Raw genomic sequence first — 18,466 nt, 5'->3', positions numbered from 1 at the left:
GTCCCAACTATGTAAAGTCGGTATATATAGAGGCGAGGAATCATTCTATCCATCCACTGCTGTTCGGTTCTACTTTGATCTAATCTCGATATGCCATAGGATGTAATCAAATATTTACCATTTCTCCAGGCCAGCGATAGGCGATACTAGTACATGATGCAGGGAGCTAATGACAGTCCGATATAGACGGTAATGTTGTAATAGTGCAATTAATACTATTACTAATCACAGTAAATGACGGTAGTGCTATTGAGCAGACGACAGCTGTCCCATCAAAGCAGCTTATCACAACTATGTGGGACAGCTTGTGTCAATATTGCTAGATTGTTGAAAGAGAAAAACAACAACGGAATATTGTACAATAAATAGTTGGGTAGTTGAGCTGGGAATAAGTTTTTTGAACAGAAGTAATGTGTATGTTGTTATAAATATAAAAATAAAATTCTACATCTTGTCGTATTATTTATGTTTTTATCGTAGATAGTTATGAAAACAATCTAGAACTTACTAAGAAGAATTATGAAGACTAGTAAGTGAATGGTCCACCAACCAATATCATTATACCACAGACAAGTAAGGAATTGTCTTACTTGTCTGTGATTATACATACTAGTCAAAACTTTATCAGAAGATTGTTATAACCTGGCGAATGGTCAGCTTACATATTGTGAATATTCAACAAAGGCAAAATTATTTGTCAATAAATTGTAAGTTATAACTTGGAGAATGGTCATCAGACATATCAATGACAAGACTCCAACATGTCCTAGATACAGTCCGTTTCAAGTTACTTTTCACCAGCTCTGTTCGATACAACCACACATAACCCGACAAGAAGCTGCAATGCTACACTTTAAGATAACAAGGCTGAATGAATACATTTTCTTGCGACATGTTGTCTAACTGAAATGAACGAAAGTGCCACCATGTACACTGACATCAAATGCAGGCATCAAAACATTGGCGCCCTTGTGTTTGTCTGTAGTTGTAGTATGTATGTATGTATGTATGTATGTATGTATGTATGTATGTATGTTTAGATGGTTTATTTCATAACAGACAAAATGTAGGAAGGAATTGTGATCATGCTGTCTTAGCGTAGAATATGTAGTTTCTTATTGATTTCTCTGTGGTTGTATCGAACAGAGCCGCTGAACGGTAACTTTAAAATGGCTGTTATTTTTCTTTTAACGGTATCAGTCGATTGCGACACTTTACCATGTTTTTTATAAAGCATCAAACAGACAATACAATATCAATGTCTGATTGGTTAGGAAAGAAGAGAACTTCAAAAACATCAATGTGTTAACTGTGCACTGCTAAGCTAACCAAATGTATTTGATAAAATTCACAACAAACAACACTCTATTTGTACCTATCTGGGGCGAAAAATTTAAATGGAAAAAACTTCTAAAGTGTATAATCAAAGCATGCCGACATTCTATCATTTCCTATAGAATTATTTAACTGAAAACAAAACCTGAGCGTGGTTTTAAATTAGCTTGAGGAAAGAAGACATTAAGCAAAACTAACTGAAAGCAATTTTGTTTTAAATCCCTTATTTCATTAATATTTCAAGATTTCAATGTATTAGAATAGCCCAAAAGGGAGGGATTAATTGATTCATCTCAATTGTAGAGTATAATGTTCTATTACTTCAGGGTACAACAATATGTTCTATTATCCTAATTATAAAGTCAATAATTTCCCAGGCAATCCTTTGAATATTCTTTTTGAAGTAATGTGGATTCTCTCTCGGATGTATTCAATCCACTTATCATGAATTTGATCAGGTGGCCTATGAATGACAAATTAATCAATTATGTTAGTTATGGGTTGATTGATTGATTGATTCTTTATTTATTTATTTAAAATGTTAATTATTCAGCATTGCTATCCCATTCTTTATTTTTATTAGAGACAGTTTATAAGTTTTTCAATCGATAATGAACACTTTCAAGTAAACTTTGGATTTAGTAAACGCTCCATTATTTATAAGAAGTGTCCTATATTAGGTCCTTACTAAGATATTCTGAGACTTTCAGTTTCCTTACTAAGATCTTCTGAGACTTACAGTGTCCTAACTAAGATCTTCTGAGACTTACAATGTCCTAACTAAGATCTTCTGAGACTTACAGTGTCCTAACTAAGATATTCTGAGATTTACAGTGTCCTAACTAAGATATTCTGAGACATGCAGTTTCCTTACTAAGATATTCTGAGACTTGCAGTTTCCTTACTAAGATATTCTGAGACTTGCAGTTTCCTATATTATGTCCTTACTAAGATATTCTGAGACTTGCAGTTTCCTTACTAAGATATTCTGAGACTTGCAGTTTCCTTACTAAGATATTCTGAGACTTGCAGTGTCCTAACTAAGATCTTCTGAGACTTACAGTGTCCTAACTAAGATATTCTGAGACATGCAGTTTCCTTACTAAGATATTCTGAGACTTTCAGTTTCCTTACTAAGATATTCTGAGACTTTCAGTTTCCTTACTAAGATATTCTGAGACTTGCAGTTTCCTTACTAAGATATTCTGAGACTTGCAGTTTCCTATATTATGTCCTTACTAAGATATTCTGAGACTTGCAGTTTCCTATATTATGTCCTTACTAAGATATTCTGAGACTTGCAGTTTCCTATATTATGTCCTAACTAAGATATTCTGAGACTTTCAGTTTCCTTACTAAGATATTCTGAGACTTTCAGTGTCCTAACTAAGATCTTCTGAGACTTACAATGTCCTAACTAAGATCTTCTGAGACTTACAGTTTCCTTACTAAGATCTTCTGAGACTTACAGTGTCCTATATTAGGTCCTTACTAAGATATTCTGAGACTTTCAGTTTCCTTACTAAGATATCTTGAGACTTAGTGTCCTATATTGTGTCCTTACTAAGATCTTCAGAGAGTTGGTGTCCTTACTATGATTAAGACTTACAATGTCCAATATTATGTCCTTACTAAGATATCTTGAGACTTATTGTCCTGTATAATGTCCTTACTAAGATATCTTACGAGATTTACAATGTCCTGTATTGTGTCCTTACTAAGATATTCTAAGACTTGCAGTGTCATATATTATGTTCTTTCTAAGATCCTTTAAGACATCTTCACAGACTTACAGTCATCCGTGAAATTGAAGTCAATGAATCATTTCAGATTGTGTTAATTCAAAGTGGGGTTAATAATGAATACGATGGTTACACGTATGTTAAAAATATCATTCTATAGTTTGTTTAGAGGCACGTCCACAGTTTAATGTATCAGTTTTAATTATATATCAGATATAAATCCTTATGAAAGTGCTGCCAGTCAAAATGTCTCAATTTCATCAATTATAAACATGTAATTTTCGTCATAAGTTTTTAAAGTGAGAATATCTTAAATAATGAATACTTGTGTGGTAAGATAATAGAGAACATATCTCAGCTAGATACTTAACTCTATGTTTTAGTTTGTTTGCTACAAAGTTTAAATTTATAACTACTAAGCCTACTTTATGTCGATTTCAGTCTTTTTTCCTATCATATGTTTAACAAAAATTAGGGACACATTATCAAAGATCTCCAACGGCCTACAAGTATATGTATATAGTCTATGACTATGTGCCAGTTGATATGAAGTGCGAGTCTTCTTTCAGAGTTTTAGCTTTGATATGTATGTATGTATGTATGTATGTATGTATGTATGTATGTATGTATGTATGTATGTATGTGTGTGTGTGTATGTATGTATGTATGTATGTATGTATGTATGTGTGTGTGTGTGTGTATGTATGTATGTATGTATGTATGTATGTATGTATGTATGTATGTATGCATGAGAATAGTCTTCAGTGAATTATTATTAGTAGAACATAATATATATTTAATACCAGGAATTAGGAAGACTTAAGCCATGACTCAGAGTTTCACGCTTTTGCGATCATCTGAAGTGGGTAACTCTGAGTTATGGCTTAAGACCTCATGACTTGTTTTGCCCCCAAAACACGATAATTTAAACCCAAGTAGTAATTTGTGAATGTATTTTTTGTCGTTTCTATTGTATATTTTCGTGTTTGTGTAGATGGAGAATACTTTCGCGTTAATTATGACCTAAATATGATAACCATACATAATATATCAAGAATAAAGTACAGAGATTGTCATGACATCTCTCTTTCTTAAGTATTTTAATAGCTATGTTTTTTATTTATATAACCTAATATTTGACAAAATGTAGTCACGTAAAGGATTGGCTAGGAAAGACGTACATGAATACATTAATGGTATACCATACATCATTTTCATTTTGGCCTAGAGAAAATCCTTGAAGTACACTGAACGAAGGTTATAAGACTTTACTAGAGTCTTAGTTTAGGGTCGAAGAATGTTTCACTTAAAAAGCATATTAGATTCTTACCTTATGTGGCCTTGAAAACATTTATGTATTTCAATCATGCATTTGTCCGTCAGTGCCAGATTAGAAATAAGACCCTGTCAGACGATCAATATCCTCTTAAATCATGTTCATTCAGGCATTTGTAAATCATGCGCTTACAGTCCAGTGGGATATCGCTAAAGAGAAGGCTTAACCCGCTGTATATTATGCAATCTGATTAAAATCTGATGTGGTGAAAGCGGCTAGATGTCTCGTTATTTACCTCCATTTCCATCGTTTTGTGTCGTTAATGTTTCTTTCAACGATCAGCCGGAACAAAACAAACGACACAAAACGATAGAAATAGAGGTAAATAAAGAAATGTAGCCGCTTTCACCACACCAGATTCTAATCAGATTGTAGTTTATGTAAATATGATGAACAATTTTATAACTGATGTTATTGCATTGATTTACACATGCAGTCACTCAACCTAATAGCTGATATGCTGTTCTCAATCACGTCATTGCTAAGATCTACAGGGATTTCAGTGCAAGCATTAAATTAACGTTACTGAATCAAAACGTTGTAATTAATTCCAAAGTTAAAATCCATGTAATCATGTAACTATGTTTTGTCATGTGTAACTTTTAATCATAATTCAATTATACGTTGATAGTTCAACAAACTTTAAGGCATTCAAATTAGATTTATCTGTAGTGTGAGAGGAGGCAATGGTTTCTTTATTAGGAATTTCATTGTTTAAATATGCAACATAATCATGAAGAAGAAATGTTTTATAGAATAAAGTAGATTTTCTAAAAACATAGACATAATGTTTACCTTATTATATGTTAGTTTTTTCATAGTGCTTTTTTATAGCATAGACAAAAAACATCAGCCATCGAAGTCCAACTATTGACATCGTTTGTGTGTTTTTGAATTATTACCTCTTAAAATTAAAGAGCTGCTGAGCGTTGTACAGTGTGCCTTCTAACTCTGTTTACCATAAAGAGTCCTTGATTAATGCGTTCATAAATAATAGTTGAATTCCGTTTCCTGATATTAATCCACTTATAGTATGATATATGACGTATTTATGATCGATGATAGTGCCTAGAGTGTGAAAATACTCATATAAAACATTTTCAAGTTCTTACAGCTACAGTTATGCTTTGTTTATTTGTATTCTAATGCAAACCATTATCAAGAATTCTACAATTGCTTTACAGTTAAATACCAGTTCATTATAACCATCATGAGTACAAAGATGAGGATGTTGTCATACTTAGTTGAAGTAGAGCTGATTTCAATTAATTAGCCAATTTGATAGTATCCTTGAGGATATATCCATACATATTTCCATTTCCTTAGGGTTCAGTATTGGAACTACGAAATGACATATGCGAAGGCCTCCTATTGTTGCAAAACAAAGTCTATTTCATGCATATAATTTATCAAAATTTTTTAAAAAGGCCGATCTGGATTAGTATCAGAAAACTTTCAGCAGTTTAAAAATAGTTTTTAATTTACAAAATGTATCATTAATCGTTCAGATGTATTATAAATACTTCGGCTATTCCAGCAACAGATTAGAATTATGTAGAATTTCATGCTACTCCTGGAAATAAAAGTATTTTTTTTATATAAATTAACATTTCATGATCTCATATCACATAAATGTTGCTTGGTTACCAAGAAACACCAAATTGAAACTCTCTTCATCCCTATTGTTCTTACAGTGGTATACAGTTTTAGATGAACACTGAATATTCATGATTTCTAAGTGCTTTTTACCATCAGATAAATACTATAGTCATGGACATACATTGTTCATCTAATGCACATTCATGTCTGCTAAGACCCATGCGTTAACAGTGTACCACTTTATCTTGTTGTCAAGGACAGCCATATTATCGAAATGAATTATATATGTACGAAAATAGCTGCGATTAAGTAATGAAACACGCGTCAAGAGTCCTAGACATGCATAAATGAAGCGAAAGGATAGGATTAGACATTCTAGACTTTGATGAAGGTTATGTAAATTGGCTAACCTATAATGCTGATAAATGTTTACTGTATTTCGAGGTCACCGACCTTTGTGCAACAATACAAAGATGGTTGCTTGTCTATGTAAATAGAACGCAAGAATTCAAATGTTTATGATTGCAAGACGTCCTGAGTGTTGATAACTGGTTCTAACATTCGAAGAAGCTTGGGATACTACTTATAAGAGGATCTTGTAGTGCAGATGACGTCATTTCGCTATAAATAATTCGTTGTTTACAGATTTCTTAGAACAGTTCAGACGCTAACTGAGATTACAATGTGAAATAAGCAAATGCAAAGTAAGGATCATTGAAGAATGAAATCCGGTTAAGGTTCGGTGAATTAAATTTGTTCAATTTATGATAGAACTAGACTGTTTCAACCCAGACAGACTTCATGTTTCAAGGTCTAAATTCCACGACTAATCGACTTTTGCCCAAATACCAAGCATGTTTGCTGTAATATTATTCAGACTGGCGTGGTGATTGTGTCAAGTCAAGTCTGGTAGGGCTACATACTCGCCTCCCAAAAGCCATATCAACAAATACATGTATACTGGGCTGAAAACAACGTGAAAATGGCATCTTCACTTTTCAACACGTACCTGACAAAACAAGCAACTGCTTTGGATCTCACGTCTTGATTTCTGTCATCTTTTGGGTCGGTTTGTCCATGTTTGTTGATCTTCACTACATCGCACTAGGAAAGATGAAACATAATACACAAGAAGAAGAACTTTCCCGGCAGTACCTGTCACCCGAACGTGTGTCAAATTCCAAGTCTTCCGTGACGCCAGCAGTATGAGTATACAGTTTGGTATTTTATTTCATTGACGTGCACCACATCACAACCATCAACTTCTTTACTCCTACAAATCATCGTTCGTTCTCTCCTACTAAGTCAGATGAGGATATAGGCGTACATACTTTTAGTCATTAGACGTATGTAGATGTCAGTAACCTAAACTGACTTCACAGAAATTTAATTATGCTTGCCGCTGTGGTCCCACGTAAACAAAACAGAGTTGCCATATGTTGGTCTGCAGGGGAAACTTAAGATCTCTAAAGAGACTAATTAAAACACATTAGTGGTCATTTTACAGGAATGTTTAACTTGGAGTTTCTTATATTTATAGTTATTTTGTATGAAATGTAATTAATACTCGTGAACATTCGGTTAGAAAGATTTCTTCTCCATGTCTACTTTGTTTCTAGTGATTTTTTTTTTTCAATTTAGTCACTACCGTGAACAAAAGTAGCCTGTGTTGAATAGAGTTTGGAAGGTGCATGATTGAATAAAGAAAGTGTTCATAAAAAGAACCTAAAACTGGTATTAACAGATATATGACAATTAGAAACAGGAATCGGTTAACTTAAAAAAAAAAATTATCAACAAGGAAGTTTGATACTTCGTTCGAATAATATCCATGGACGTATTCCTGAATTTGAAATAAGTGCAGTTTTTACCAATAAACGATAAACTGAATAATCAGATCCCTATAACCAGTCACATGACCTCACCTGGTAAGTCTTGCTCTTTCAACCGTCAAAGCAAGCAATACTCATTCACTATGATGTAAACTTGCGGTACAAGTTATTTATTTGATTTGTTCATTGTAATGCCCCCTTCTGGCATATGAAAGTGTAAAGGTGTTTGCTTTAAATAAACTTACAGTTGTAATTTCATTTTGCGTCGACCAAACTATACTACCTTGAGGGCAATGTCAATGCAGGTCAAATACTAATTTCTTTCTCTGGAATGTGGTAATTGTAGTTGTAAACGTTTTTTCTGCGGGCAACCTTAACACATACTGTGGAAAGTGGATACATTTCCCGATAAAATAAGGAAAGGGCCGTAGGCTTAGGCCTCAAATAGATGTAAATGGAAGCTTCATTTCGTAGCATACTTTTTAACATATCTAAGTTCATAAAATAATGTATTTCTCTTTGAGTTTGCTTATCATCTGAGATTACAAAATTGTGATTCAGTCAGTTTGTTGAGAAAATGAAATCAAGTGAAAACTCCCTAATTCATCTCACCCAAGTGGTTATAATGAATCCGGCATTACAACATGTTTTTGCATGAGCTACAAAAATGTTAATCTAGATGCTATCCGTGGCATCGAATCTCAAGATTTCTCTTCACAATGCTTCGATGCCACGGATAGCATCTGTACTAGAAGATTGTGTATCAAACCGTTCGTTACTGGGGGAGGTTATCAATTTGATTCATACAGGTTTTGACACAGGAAGTCATAGAGTAAAAAAGGTTAGCGAAAATGTGCAAATAAGTCCAACGTGTTCGATATGGATAAATCGTCTGTTTCCTAGTTGAATATTTTATATAACCATACTCTCCAAGGGAGAAATAGAAGTCTAAAGAATCATTGGTCGAGGTCTCCCTTGGAGAGTCTTTAGCAGACGCCATACCTATCGTGCCACTCAAATATCTACACTAATGGAAGTCTGTTTGACATACCTCATCGATAAATAACAGATCTCCAACTGTGTAAGCCTGCTACAATAGGCCTATCTGTTATCTTTTCATGCACCACATGTCGTAAAATCAACAATGTACCACTGAAACATTACTACAGAAACATAAACGGCTTGAACACGCATACAAGAAAACCTACAACACCCTCTGGTCTATTTTGGGGTTTTATTTTCTTACACTATTTTGATATTTTGGCAACATTTCAAAAACCTTCGATAATAATTATTGTGTTGCAGTGTTTTCACTTGTAAAGTGTAAGTTTTGACAAAGGTTACCAAACCCTGAAGAGTATGATGTAAAATGTATCACATTTGCTAACCAAAAATAAATCAGATGGTTGTCTAGTACTTGATAGAACGAGAACCAAAGGGTATTATGGTGGACGGGGAGGAGGGTGTGTGTGTGTGTGTGTGTGTGGTGGGTGGGGGTGTTGTTGTTGTTGTTGTTGTTGTTGTTGTTGTTGTTGAAAGCTTCTACTTGGCTTTGAGTATATAGTAAAGACGCATACGTCGGTTAACCACATAATTGTCTTTATCAAATCGAAGAGATTGAGAATGTACATCTATAGGTTCATTGCAATGTTGATTATTGAGCATTACAGATAGTATAGTATCTTCTTGTTTGATAAATTTCCAATTAATACAAATCATCTCTCCCCCGCCCCTGTCTGCTCAGCCGGATTTGACGTCAAAAAAATGGTAGATATTGGTGGTTGAAACTTGGCTCCATATTTCAAAATTAGGAATACATGTATACAAACGTTTAGCTTTGTCAAGACTATTTATCACTATAATATAAACTTACACTTTGGTAATGTAAAGGTCACAGAAAGACATCATCCTAAAACGTTTCATTGTCATCAAATTTTGACCACATAATACTCGAGTATTAGTCAAGTATTAGGGCGTTTTAAAGTCGTCTTATGTTTAAGTTTATGTTGTTATTTCAGTAGTAGTAGGTGCTGTATGGGTAAGTATAGAATTTATAACGTGTTGAAGATAGTTGTGTACCGTACTATGCCCACAGTACGTCTTTGATTATCTTTGACAGCGATCTAGGCAATCCCTGCTGACCTCGTGAATGTTTTATGGCTACGATGTGTGATTCATAGGAGAATTGTTCTCATCTGATGGTAGTCTACGTATATATCACTGTCACGTGGTGTCTGGCTTTTGCTGCTACAGGCCTGTGGTCATAGTCTCATCCATTGACTTGTGATCATTATCTCATTCTTTTCCATTCAGACATATTTTTCAAACGTAGAGCAAGATATTTCACAACACACATGCTAACATCGATGACAACTAAATCATATATTACTTCTAGAAGATATATCTGAAAAAGATATAGGTCTGACTTTTGAAAAGATGCTGTCAATGATGTGACCTTTTTTCATGGTGGAAGGATGCAACTCTCAAGGATGGATGAATGGATGGATGGATGGATGGACAATTGAACGGAGGGTGGGTGGGTGGATGGATGGAGGAAGGGAGGGAGGGAGAAATATAATCAACTCATCAAATACAGTATATGGAATAGCAAACTCACAAGAAAGAACAGCGTTATGCTTGTAACAATAATATAATATTATTTATTTACAACATTATGTAACGACAACAAATTTGGCTTGTGTAACCAGCTTTGTGTACAAATGTACAAAACGGTTCCGTATATTGTGCATCATAGTTTGTTTTTTATTGATGTAAAATAGCATTTATAATTCAATACAAGTCGACATTGTCACAATTATAGTAGTCAAAGGCAAGTATGATAAGTTGTACTTGTGAACTAGCTCAAATCTATCGATCTCTCAACTTTCTGGTATGTAGCAAAGTTAACTTTTATCAAACAATACATTTTGTAAAACACAATATTTTGTGTTCGCCTGTTTGTAAAATATGAATTGTACTTTGTACATTATATATACAGTCAACATGTATATATATATATATATATATATATATATATCTATATATATATATATATATATATATATATATATATATATATATATATATATATATATATATATATATATATATATATATATATATACATGTTGACTGGCATTTAAACCCAACTAGTTGTTAGGCCTTTAAAACGTATCATTTATCAAATAACATTCACCAAACCCCTTACAAAACCCGAGTCTTGGCGATACATACTTAACGTGCTGTTTTCAAAGCTGGTATATAACAATTCTGTACTGCATAAAGCCTCTTACAAAGTCTACCGTTCTATCAATTTTATCCTGTATTCTATCATCAACCCCTAATGTCACAGTCTCCTTCATTTTTTTCTTGTGAGTTCTAAAACAAGCTTATCAAAGGTACAAAACACATACCGGGCCCAGTGGGCTTCACACTTTCCAAATAGGACGTGGTCTGCATATGGATTACTGTCGATTATGCTTGGCGTATCAGTCGTTCAGGTTATCTTTCCTTGTATAATTCTCATACACCAAGCTTGCATGATGACGATGGTATTAGCACTCAAAACAAGTAAAATGATAAAATAACATTTTTATCTCATGAGAAGAAGTAAAGTGGAAACTATGCCACTGATTATTAAAGTCAGACGAACTCTGTTTAGTGTTACATGTAAGGCGTTAAAATATACAGTGTTATCAACGCGATTGTCGAAATTCTTCAGTTCATCCAAATCACAAAATATCATACCTTACAAAGTACCGTTACATCAATGATATGGAAGGTGGTCAAAAATGACCACTTTCCCAGCGATTTATATAAAGATTTGACAAACTTGAAAATACTGTACTCTGTCTTTTTTTTTTATCAATGACATTGTTTTCTAAAAGTAGTGAATAAAAGCACCATTGTAAAACATTGAATTCAGTCATCATAACCTAAATCACCTGAGCTAATTTGAATACTGACGTCATGAGGCACCGGTAATTGTAATAATTAACATGTCTCGAAATCCCCATGGATGCTTCATACAGAGACTTTGGAATGTCTCACGATATAGCCTGGTAGCAAATCTTCCAGATCATGTGAATTTAACCAAAAAAACTTTTGACTTTCTGCAAAGGACCAACCTATATATTTAGTTGAATGAGAATAGCTTATATCACATCGTTAGTTATCGCGATTTGGTATTTTCAATTTGCTGTAATAGGACTATTGCGCTCGGTGTTCTTTTTAAAGTAGACATATCTGTATCTGTAATTAATGAGTCATTATTACATAATTAATGAGTCATTATTACACAATTAATGAGTTATTATTATAAAAATTACTGAACATTAATTTAATGTTTTAGACGTCCACACTGTTCCGTATATACATAAGATAATCTTGGCTCGCTTGCTTTCGGATACAATTCTCCCGATTAGAAAGAAAATCATATACAATTTTTTTTTCAATTCTAAATCTGGTTGCCAACCCAAGCACGTGAGTTATTTACAAAGGCAGTGTATCGTTCTTTGTCCATCACACCGCCGAAAGATAGTCACGATTTACTTGAAATCGTGCTCTTCAGCGGATGCTGCTCTGTTTACATCTGGTAAAGGACTGACAAAGTTATCTTTACTTAGCAAAAAATAAGTCTTGACTTTGCCTATTCCCTGTTCAAAATAAAAAAAAAAACAGACATGGTAGATATTATTTTCTAATCAAAAGAATATCAACCAATAAATCAATCAATTACTTAATTTATTGGTAGTGAAAGGGTTAACTTACATAAAAAGGCTTGCGCGAATAGAGAAGTGTTTAGTTTGCTCTTGCAATTACCTAGTGGTCCGATGTGTGTATATATATGGTATGTCCAGGCGGATATGCCATTTCTACGTATATAAGCTTAAAGGAGTACAGTTTGAAAATGATATGTGTCTATATTTAAATAGACACAGTTGCAATGCTTTCATTGACAACAGCTCCATCATCGACCATTTTGTTATCCAGACAAATGAAAACGTACCTTCATGAGAACTTCACCTCTGACCTCAAGGTGGAATCCACCAATATTTTGCAGAACTTCCCTGCATTCCGGACTGACGTGTATTCTTAAAGCTATAAAATGAGTCATTGTAGTCATCAAAATAATATTTAAAAAATGAGGCTTTCACAACTTAAAATTTACAGTGGAAATGAAAGATGAATATGTTCGCTATGGTGTTAAGAATGTTCATTGCAATTTTATATTCTATACGGAAAGTTGACATTGCGGAAAACAGAGACAATCAAATTGAGAGGATGCTAGGACGAAGGTAAACTTAATTTTTACAAACAATGTAATAATGGGTGTTGTTGCACCATATTACTACTTACCGACACCACTAGATTCCATTCTAGATGCATAATTAACTGTGTCACCAAATAGGCAATATCTAGGCATCTTAAGACCAACTACTCCAGCTACGCAGGGACCTTGGGGTTTTTATTAAAAAATAACATATATTCCATTAGCCTAGGTACCACAATTATACAGATGTGACGTTATTTTTTTTTATAATTCATCGTTTATTTGCTGTTAGTTTATCAATATTAATAATATGTTCATAGTTTCTATTTTGCATGCTAAGAAAAAGTAAATCAATATTATCATACATTGAATATTTAGCTGGTTTTACGGTTATTGGACATTGTTGTTCATTATACACCAGTATAATTATAATGAAAACTTAACATTACAACATTTGGTATAGCGGCAACGACACAGGCATGTGTTTTGGATGATTTGTTGTTATTAATCGCAAAGAATGTTAAAGATCTGTACGCGCATGTGTGTCTTTTCTGAAATTTCAATCTGGTTTCTTCTTCAAAATGGTTTCTTACCAGTATGTATACCGATCCTCAACTGTAACTGTGCATCGGAACGATGACGTATTCTAAAATTCCTCATGGAGCTTAGTAGATCTAACGCCATTGTACAAATTTCACCTGCATGGCGGTACCCATTTCTAAGTGGTAGACCGCTTACCACCATATATGCATCGCCAATGGTTTCAACCTTAAAAACAGAAACATTAGAACAAGGTCAAAATTATGGTTTTAACCAGCTTAAAAACTTAGATTTTGGTCTTTGTCAAAGCTATGTATTTTTGAAATATTTGATTAATGTCAAGGCTATGGTGTCAATTTTAAAACTAAAAAAAATTTAGTTCAGATGAAATTATTCAAATCATGTCTCCTGAGGTTGAAGGCTATGTTATATGAAAACAGTACTGCTCTCTTTTACTTCCATACCTAGACTACCACTCTAGCTTCCTCCATTTTATTCTATTTCTACCATGATGCATGACATTTTCTCAGTTCCAACTCACCTTATAGACATCATAATTCTCAATAATTGTGTCAAAGCACGTGTAAAGGTCATTCAACACATCGACAACCTAAAACGAAAAATATACACGACATTAATTACACATGTAATGTAGATTTGCCAGACGGTCTGTTCTCATACTTATTTTAATAGTAATATTGCGTATTTCGGTCTTAAACTGTGAGTTTTATTATAATTCTCAACGGTTTTATGTATGACGTAAACTTAAAAGTGTCACTGGATAGGTTTTAAGGTTGGAACACTATCACTAACACGATTTTGATTAGTGGCATTTTGCTTGCCACGTTGTGAGGCACCCACTTTCGTGTACTTGATTCACAATAAAAAATATACATTAGTTACCATGCACCCGTTATTATTTACTTAGTATCTGGAATAATTTGGCATACCTGCATAGGCGAACTTGATGCCGCTAACTGTGTAAATCCCACAATATCACTGAAGAATATCGTTACTTTTGCAAAATTTTCCGGCTCCACAACTCGACCCTGTTTCAGTTGTTCTGCCACAGGCCTGTTGTGTTGGCGAAGAAAGCAAAAAATATAGTGAAACGAGCGGTCTCTAGGTGATTTATCCAGAGCTGTATATCAACAAAACAAACAAACAAACAAACAGAAGAACACATACACACACACGCGCGCACACGTATATATAATTATATAATCGCAAACATATATCGTCAATATATGCACGCAATGACATACATACATACATACATACATACATACATACATACATACATACATACATACGCTATATAATACGTTTATTTGTACAACTTCTCCATAGAGGGCGCTAAACTATCTCACCTTGGTAACATTCTGTACAGAAGTTCGTCTGTTTTCTTTTGTTCGTCCGCAAGTTGTCGCGTTCTTTCCTCCACTAGATCTTCCAGATGATCTGCATATTTTTCCATCATACTAATCATGTTATCTATTAAGTTTGTTTGTCTATAAACATAAAGATTTATTCTTTGAAAAGATGTAGACGTGGTAAACGAACTGAATTTCTGCTTACCAAATAAAGTAACCATGGGAATACTAGTATCTAATGATCCTTTAAGTGAAAAAAAAAACTAGGTAAATAATAATAGTGAAACGTGTCATAAGTTGATGGTACATGTCTAAACATGGAGTAATATTACGTACATTTCTCAGCTTTTACGTCTGTATTGCTAAAGTTTAGACTAAAAGTTGTTTCCCAAGATTGTAAACCAGCGATCCATATTACAATAAGAACGTATTTATATTCAAGCTAAGGAGTTGGGATAAGGTTCGGTTAGGAGTGGCATTTGGGTTGCACTCCCTAGCATAGCTCTTATTTGCATCGTTTATACGTTTCTACACAAATCCCCGAGCTCTTGTGGTGGTATATGCTTCATTCTTTGCTGTTATTAAACACTGTACTTGTTTCTTCGTTAGTGAATGTAGACCTTATGGTTTGATTCACACTAAACAATGCGATTCTTCCTTTCTTCTGAAGTGTCTTTATACATACACCACAGCTACGGACGGTAGTATACATTGTGTCTGTCAGCCATAAGCAAACCTCTAATTGGTTGTTGATAAGGTAACTCTACACATCGTATCTTACAGCCTACATACAATATAACAAAAAATACTTTTCAATTTCTTACCTCCCCTTGTTCATTTTCTTCAAGGAATCTGTTATGGTGTTGAAATTTGGTCGAAAGGCGGGTATTTGTTCCCAACAAATCCTCATTAAATCTAATATTCTTTCATCACCTGAATCCATTGGAACCTTTGGTCGAAAATAAGGGCTTTGACCTTCTTTGACCTTGTCAATAATTTCTGTCAGATAAAATCCGCGTTGTATCGTTAATACAAGTTAATCAGAAATGATAAAACGTTGACTGTGACAAGAACTAGCAGAAAACAAATATAATGAAAACATGGCAATATAGAAGATAAGAATAAAAGGACAGGTGTAAATTAAAAATAACGGGAGCTTTGAATGTATTATAAGGAGAATAAACATGAAATCATCATCTTATCGAGACGTCATGATCACAATGGAATCATGATAGTCGAATGGTTAGAGTGGCCGACTTGGAATTTGCAGGTTGCAGGTTTGATCCCTGTCGCTGCCGTTTGTTTTTGAATAGCTAAAGTCCTTGGGCAAGATTTGAACCAGGATTGTGCCCCGGTCAACCCAACTGTATAATTGGAGACCTGGTAGGATAGAGGTTGCTGTGTGAATGCTTTAATCCTATACACTTATACTTATAGAGGCGGCAATGGATTGTATGCTCCCCATGGAATTGAGGAAGTATAAAGGGCCATTGTGCCGATATGGATCCGAGCCAGGGGTAAAAATTGTAAAGGCCTTTGAGCACAGAGTGGGAAGGCTATATAAAAACTAACATCATTATTATTATTATTATTATTATTAATAATATTAATATTCATAATAGTCAAATGTTCATGGAACCTTTGACGTTCATGACCATATGTTCATATTAATGAATCTGTATATCTTTACCTCGTGGTTCCATATTAAACATACAGAACGGTCCTCCCCTAACCAATATTTCTTGTAAAATAATACCAAACGAGTAGACATCTCCTTTCTGTGTTCCTGATTGTGGTATGGGATCCAGGTTTAATAGTTCTGGAGCTGTCCAAAGTCTCCCTGTTTTGAAAACAAATGATTTAAATATTGTAAATATATCATTTGCATTAGGAGCAACGTCAACATGTAGACTGAAAAAGTGAATTCATTTTACTCAGTGTTTAGCCTCAGATCCCCACCCGTTTAAAAATAAACTGGCCAAAATTGATAATGCTCGGAATTCATTGACAATTTCATATCAGCAAAATTAAGATATGCTAAACAAAAGGCTTCGATTTAAAAAGGAAAAGCCATTTCTCGAAAACTCCAAGGTGTAAAACAAGTTACATTATAGAATGATGAAGGCATATCTGGGCAAATGTTCAGTACATGTTCATAAATTGAACTTCATTTTGCACTAAGAAATACTAGTAGTTCATAGTGGATACCTGGCGAAAGTTTGGGTGAGCTACTAGTATTTCTTGGTGCAAAATGAAGTTACATTATCTCCAGGTGACAGATTAATGTCTTTCGATTTTACCCCAAACAAGCATATACGTAACAAGTATACATAGTACAAGTACAATCATGACACATTTTTACTTTGATAAATCTGAAATCGTTTTTATTGGATGAAAACGTATTTTGGTCAAAACCCACATCCCAAAACTAAAGGAATTAATACGCGGTTTTTTTCCTACATGGATCACGTGACGTCTTCCTTTTTATATCTGACAGTCACATCACCGTTGTGTGGTTCACGACTCACTATAGTTCACGATTACTCAATGGTGAAGTGCTATACAATGACAGTAAAATATTCAGTCCTATACTTACAGATAAGTAAAGTGATGTATATAATTGACCTAATGCAAACTTTGATTTTTTAAAGAAGTGTGATATTGATCATTTTTGACTTCACATTTCTCTCGTCAAACTGAGAAAACACTCAAATCTTTCTTCAAATGACCTTTTAACCTGAAATATGTAAACTAGCATAAACAGAACTGAGTATGAGAATCGACTAGAACAGGTGTTGCCCTCACTGGCCTCCATAACTAATTACTTGCATAGTATACAAGTAACAGTTGGATGCATAAAACTGTATATACATCAGATATCTTATCAGTTAGCATATAAAAGGAATCATTGTATGAACTCAACAGGGGGATATAACCCATATTTCGGAATTGACCAATTTCAGTTCATATCCATAATAATTTGTAGACCACACTCGACATGATTTCTCAGCTGACTGGTTACTATGCTAGTAATACTTACGTGCATATTCCGCATACTCGGAGTATTTAATTTCTGTCTGGCCTTCTTTAAATTTAATCAAATCGAAATCAGTAATTTTACAGACCCATCGACTGTCTATTAGTGTATTGGTCGATTTCAAGTTACCATGGGAATGGATTGGTGACGCGTGTAAGTATGCCATACCCTTGAACGAAAAAAGGGACAAATCGAAAGACTGTCAGAGAGAACGTGAATAATTTCTTATAAAAATCTGAAACAGCGCCCCCGGTGGCCAAATACAAAATCACAGGTTAAATTGAATACTATGGTTTACCAACACAGATGAATTTCCATTTGAACAAAATATATTCGTTTTCTTACAAATTTGACATACAGTATTGCAAAATGTCTTACTGTGTCAGATTCTTTCAAACCA

At 34.0% G+C, this 18,466-nt stretch overlaps 1 protein-coding gene across 1 annotated transcript in view; it reads right to left on the bottom strand.

Moving 5' to 3' along the window:
• Nucleotides 1-10,976: 10,976 nt before the first annotated feature.
• Nucleotides 10,977-18,466, bottom strand: part of LOC144447850 (atrial natriuretic peptide receptor 2-like) — a 52,724-nt gene continuing 45,234 nt past the window's right edge. The window contains exons 12-21 of the mRNA XM_078137970.1: nucleotides 18,070-18,235; nucleotides 16,720-16,869; nucleotides 15,854-16,028; nucleotides 15,027-15,167; nucleotides 14,607-14,730; nucleotides 14,198-14,266; nucleotides 13,710-13,884; nucleotides 13,203-13,301; nucleotides 12,853-12,944; nucleotides 10,977-12,499 (exon numbers count right to left, since the gene is read on the bottom strand). Of these exons, the coding sequence (XP_077994096.1) occupies nucleotides 12,392-12,499; nucleotides 12,853-12,944; nucleotides 13,203-13,301; nucleotides 13,710-13,884; nucleotides 14,198-14,266; nucleotides 14,607-14,730; nucleotides 15,027-15,167; nucleotides 15,854-16,028; nucleotides 16,720-16,869; nucleotides 18,070-18,235 (1,299 nt within the window). The 3' untranslated portion in view covers nucleotides 10,977-12,391. The remainder of the gene's footprint in view (nucleotides 12,500-12,852; nucleotides 12,945-13,202; nucleotides 13,302-13,709; nucleotides 13,885-14,197; nucleotides 14,267-14,606; nucleotides 14,731-15,026; nucleotides 15,168-15,853; nucleotides 16,029-16,719; nucleotides 16,870-18,069; nucleotides 18,236-18,466) is intronic.

This window comes from Glandiceps talaboti, chromosome 16, assembly GCF_964340395.1.
Source record: "Glandiceps talaboti chromosome 16, keGlaTala1.1, whole genome shotgun sequence".
NCBI lineage: Eukaryota > Metazoa > Hemichordata > Enteropneusta > Spengelidae > Glandiceps > Glandiceps talaboti.
The sequence above is the reverse complement of the archived record's forward strand: the minus strand, read 5'-3'. Positions and strand labels throughout refer to the sequence as shown.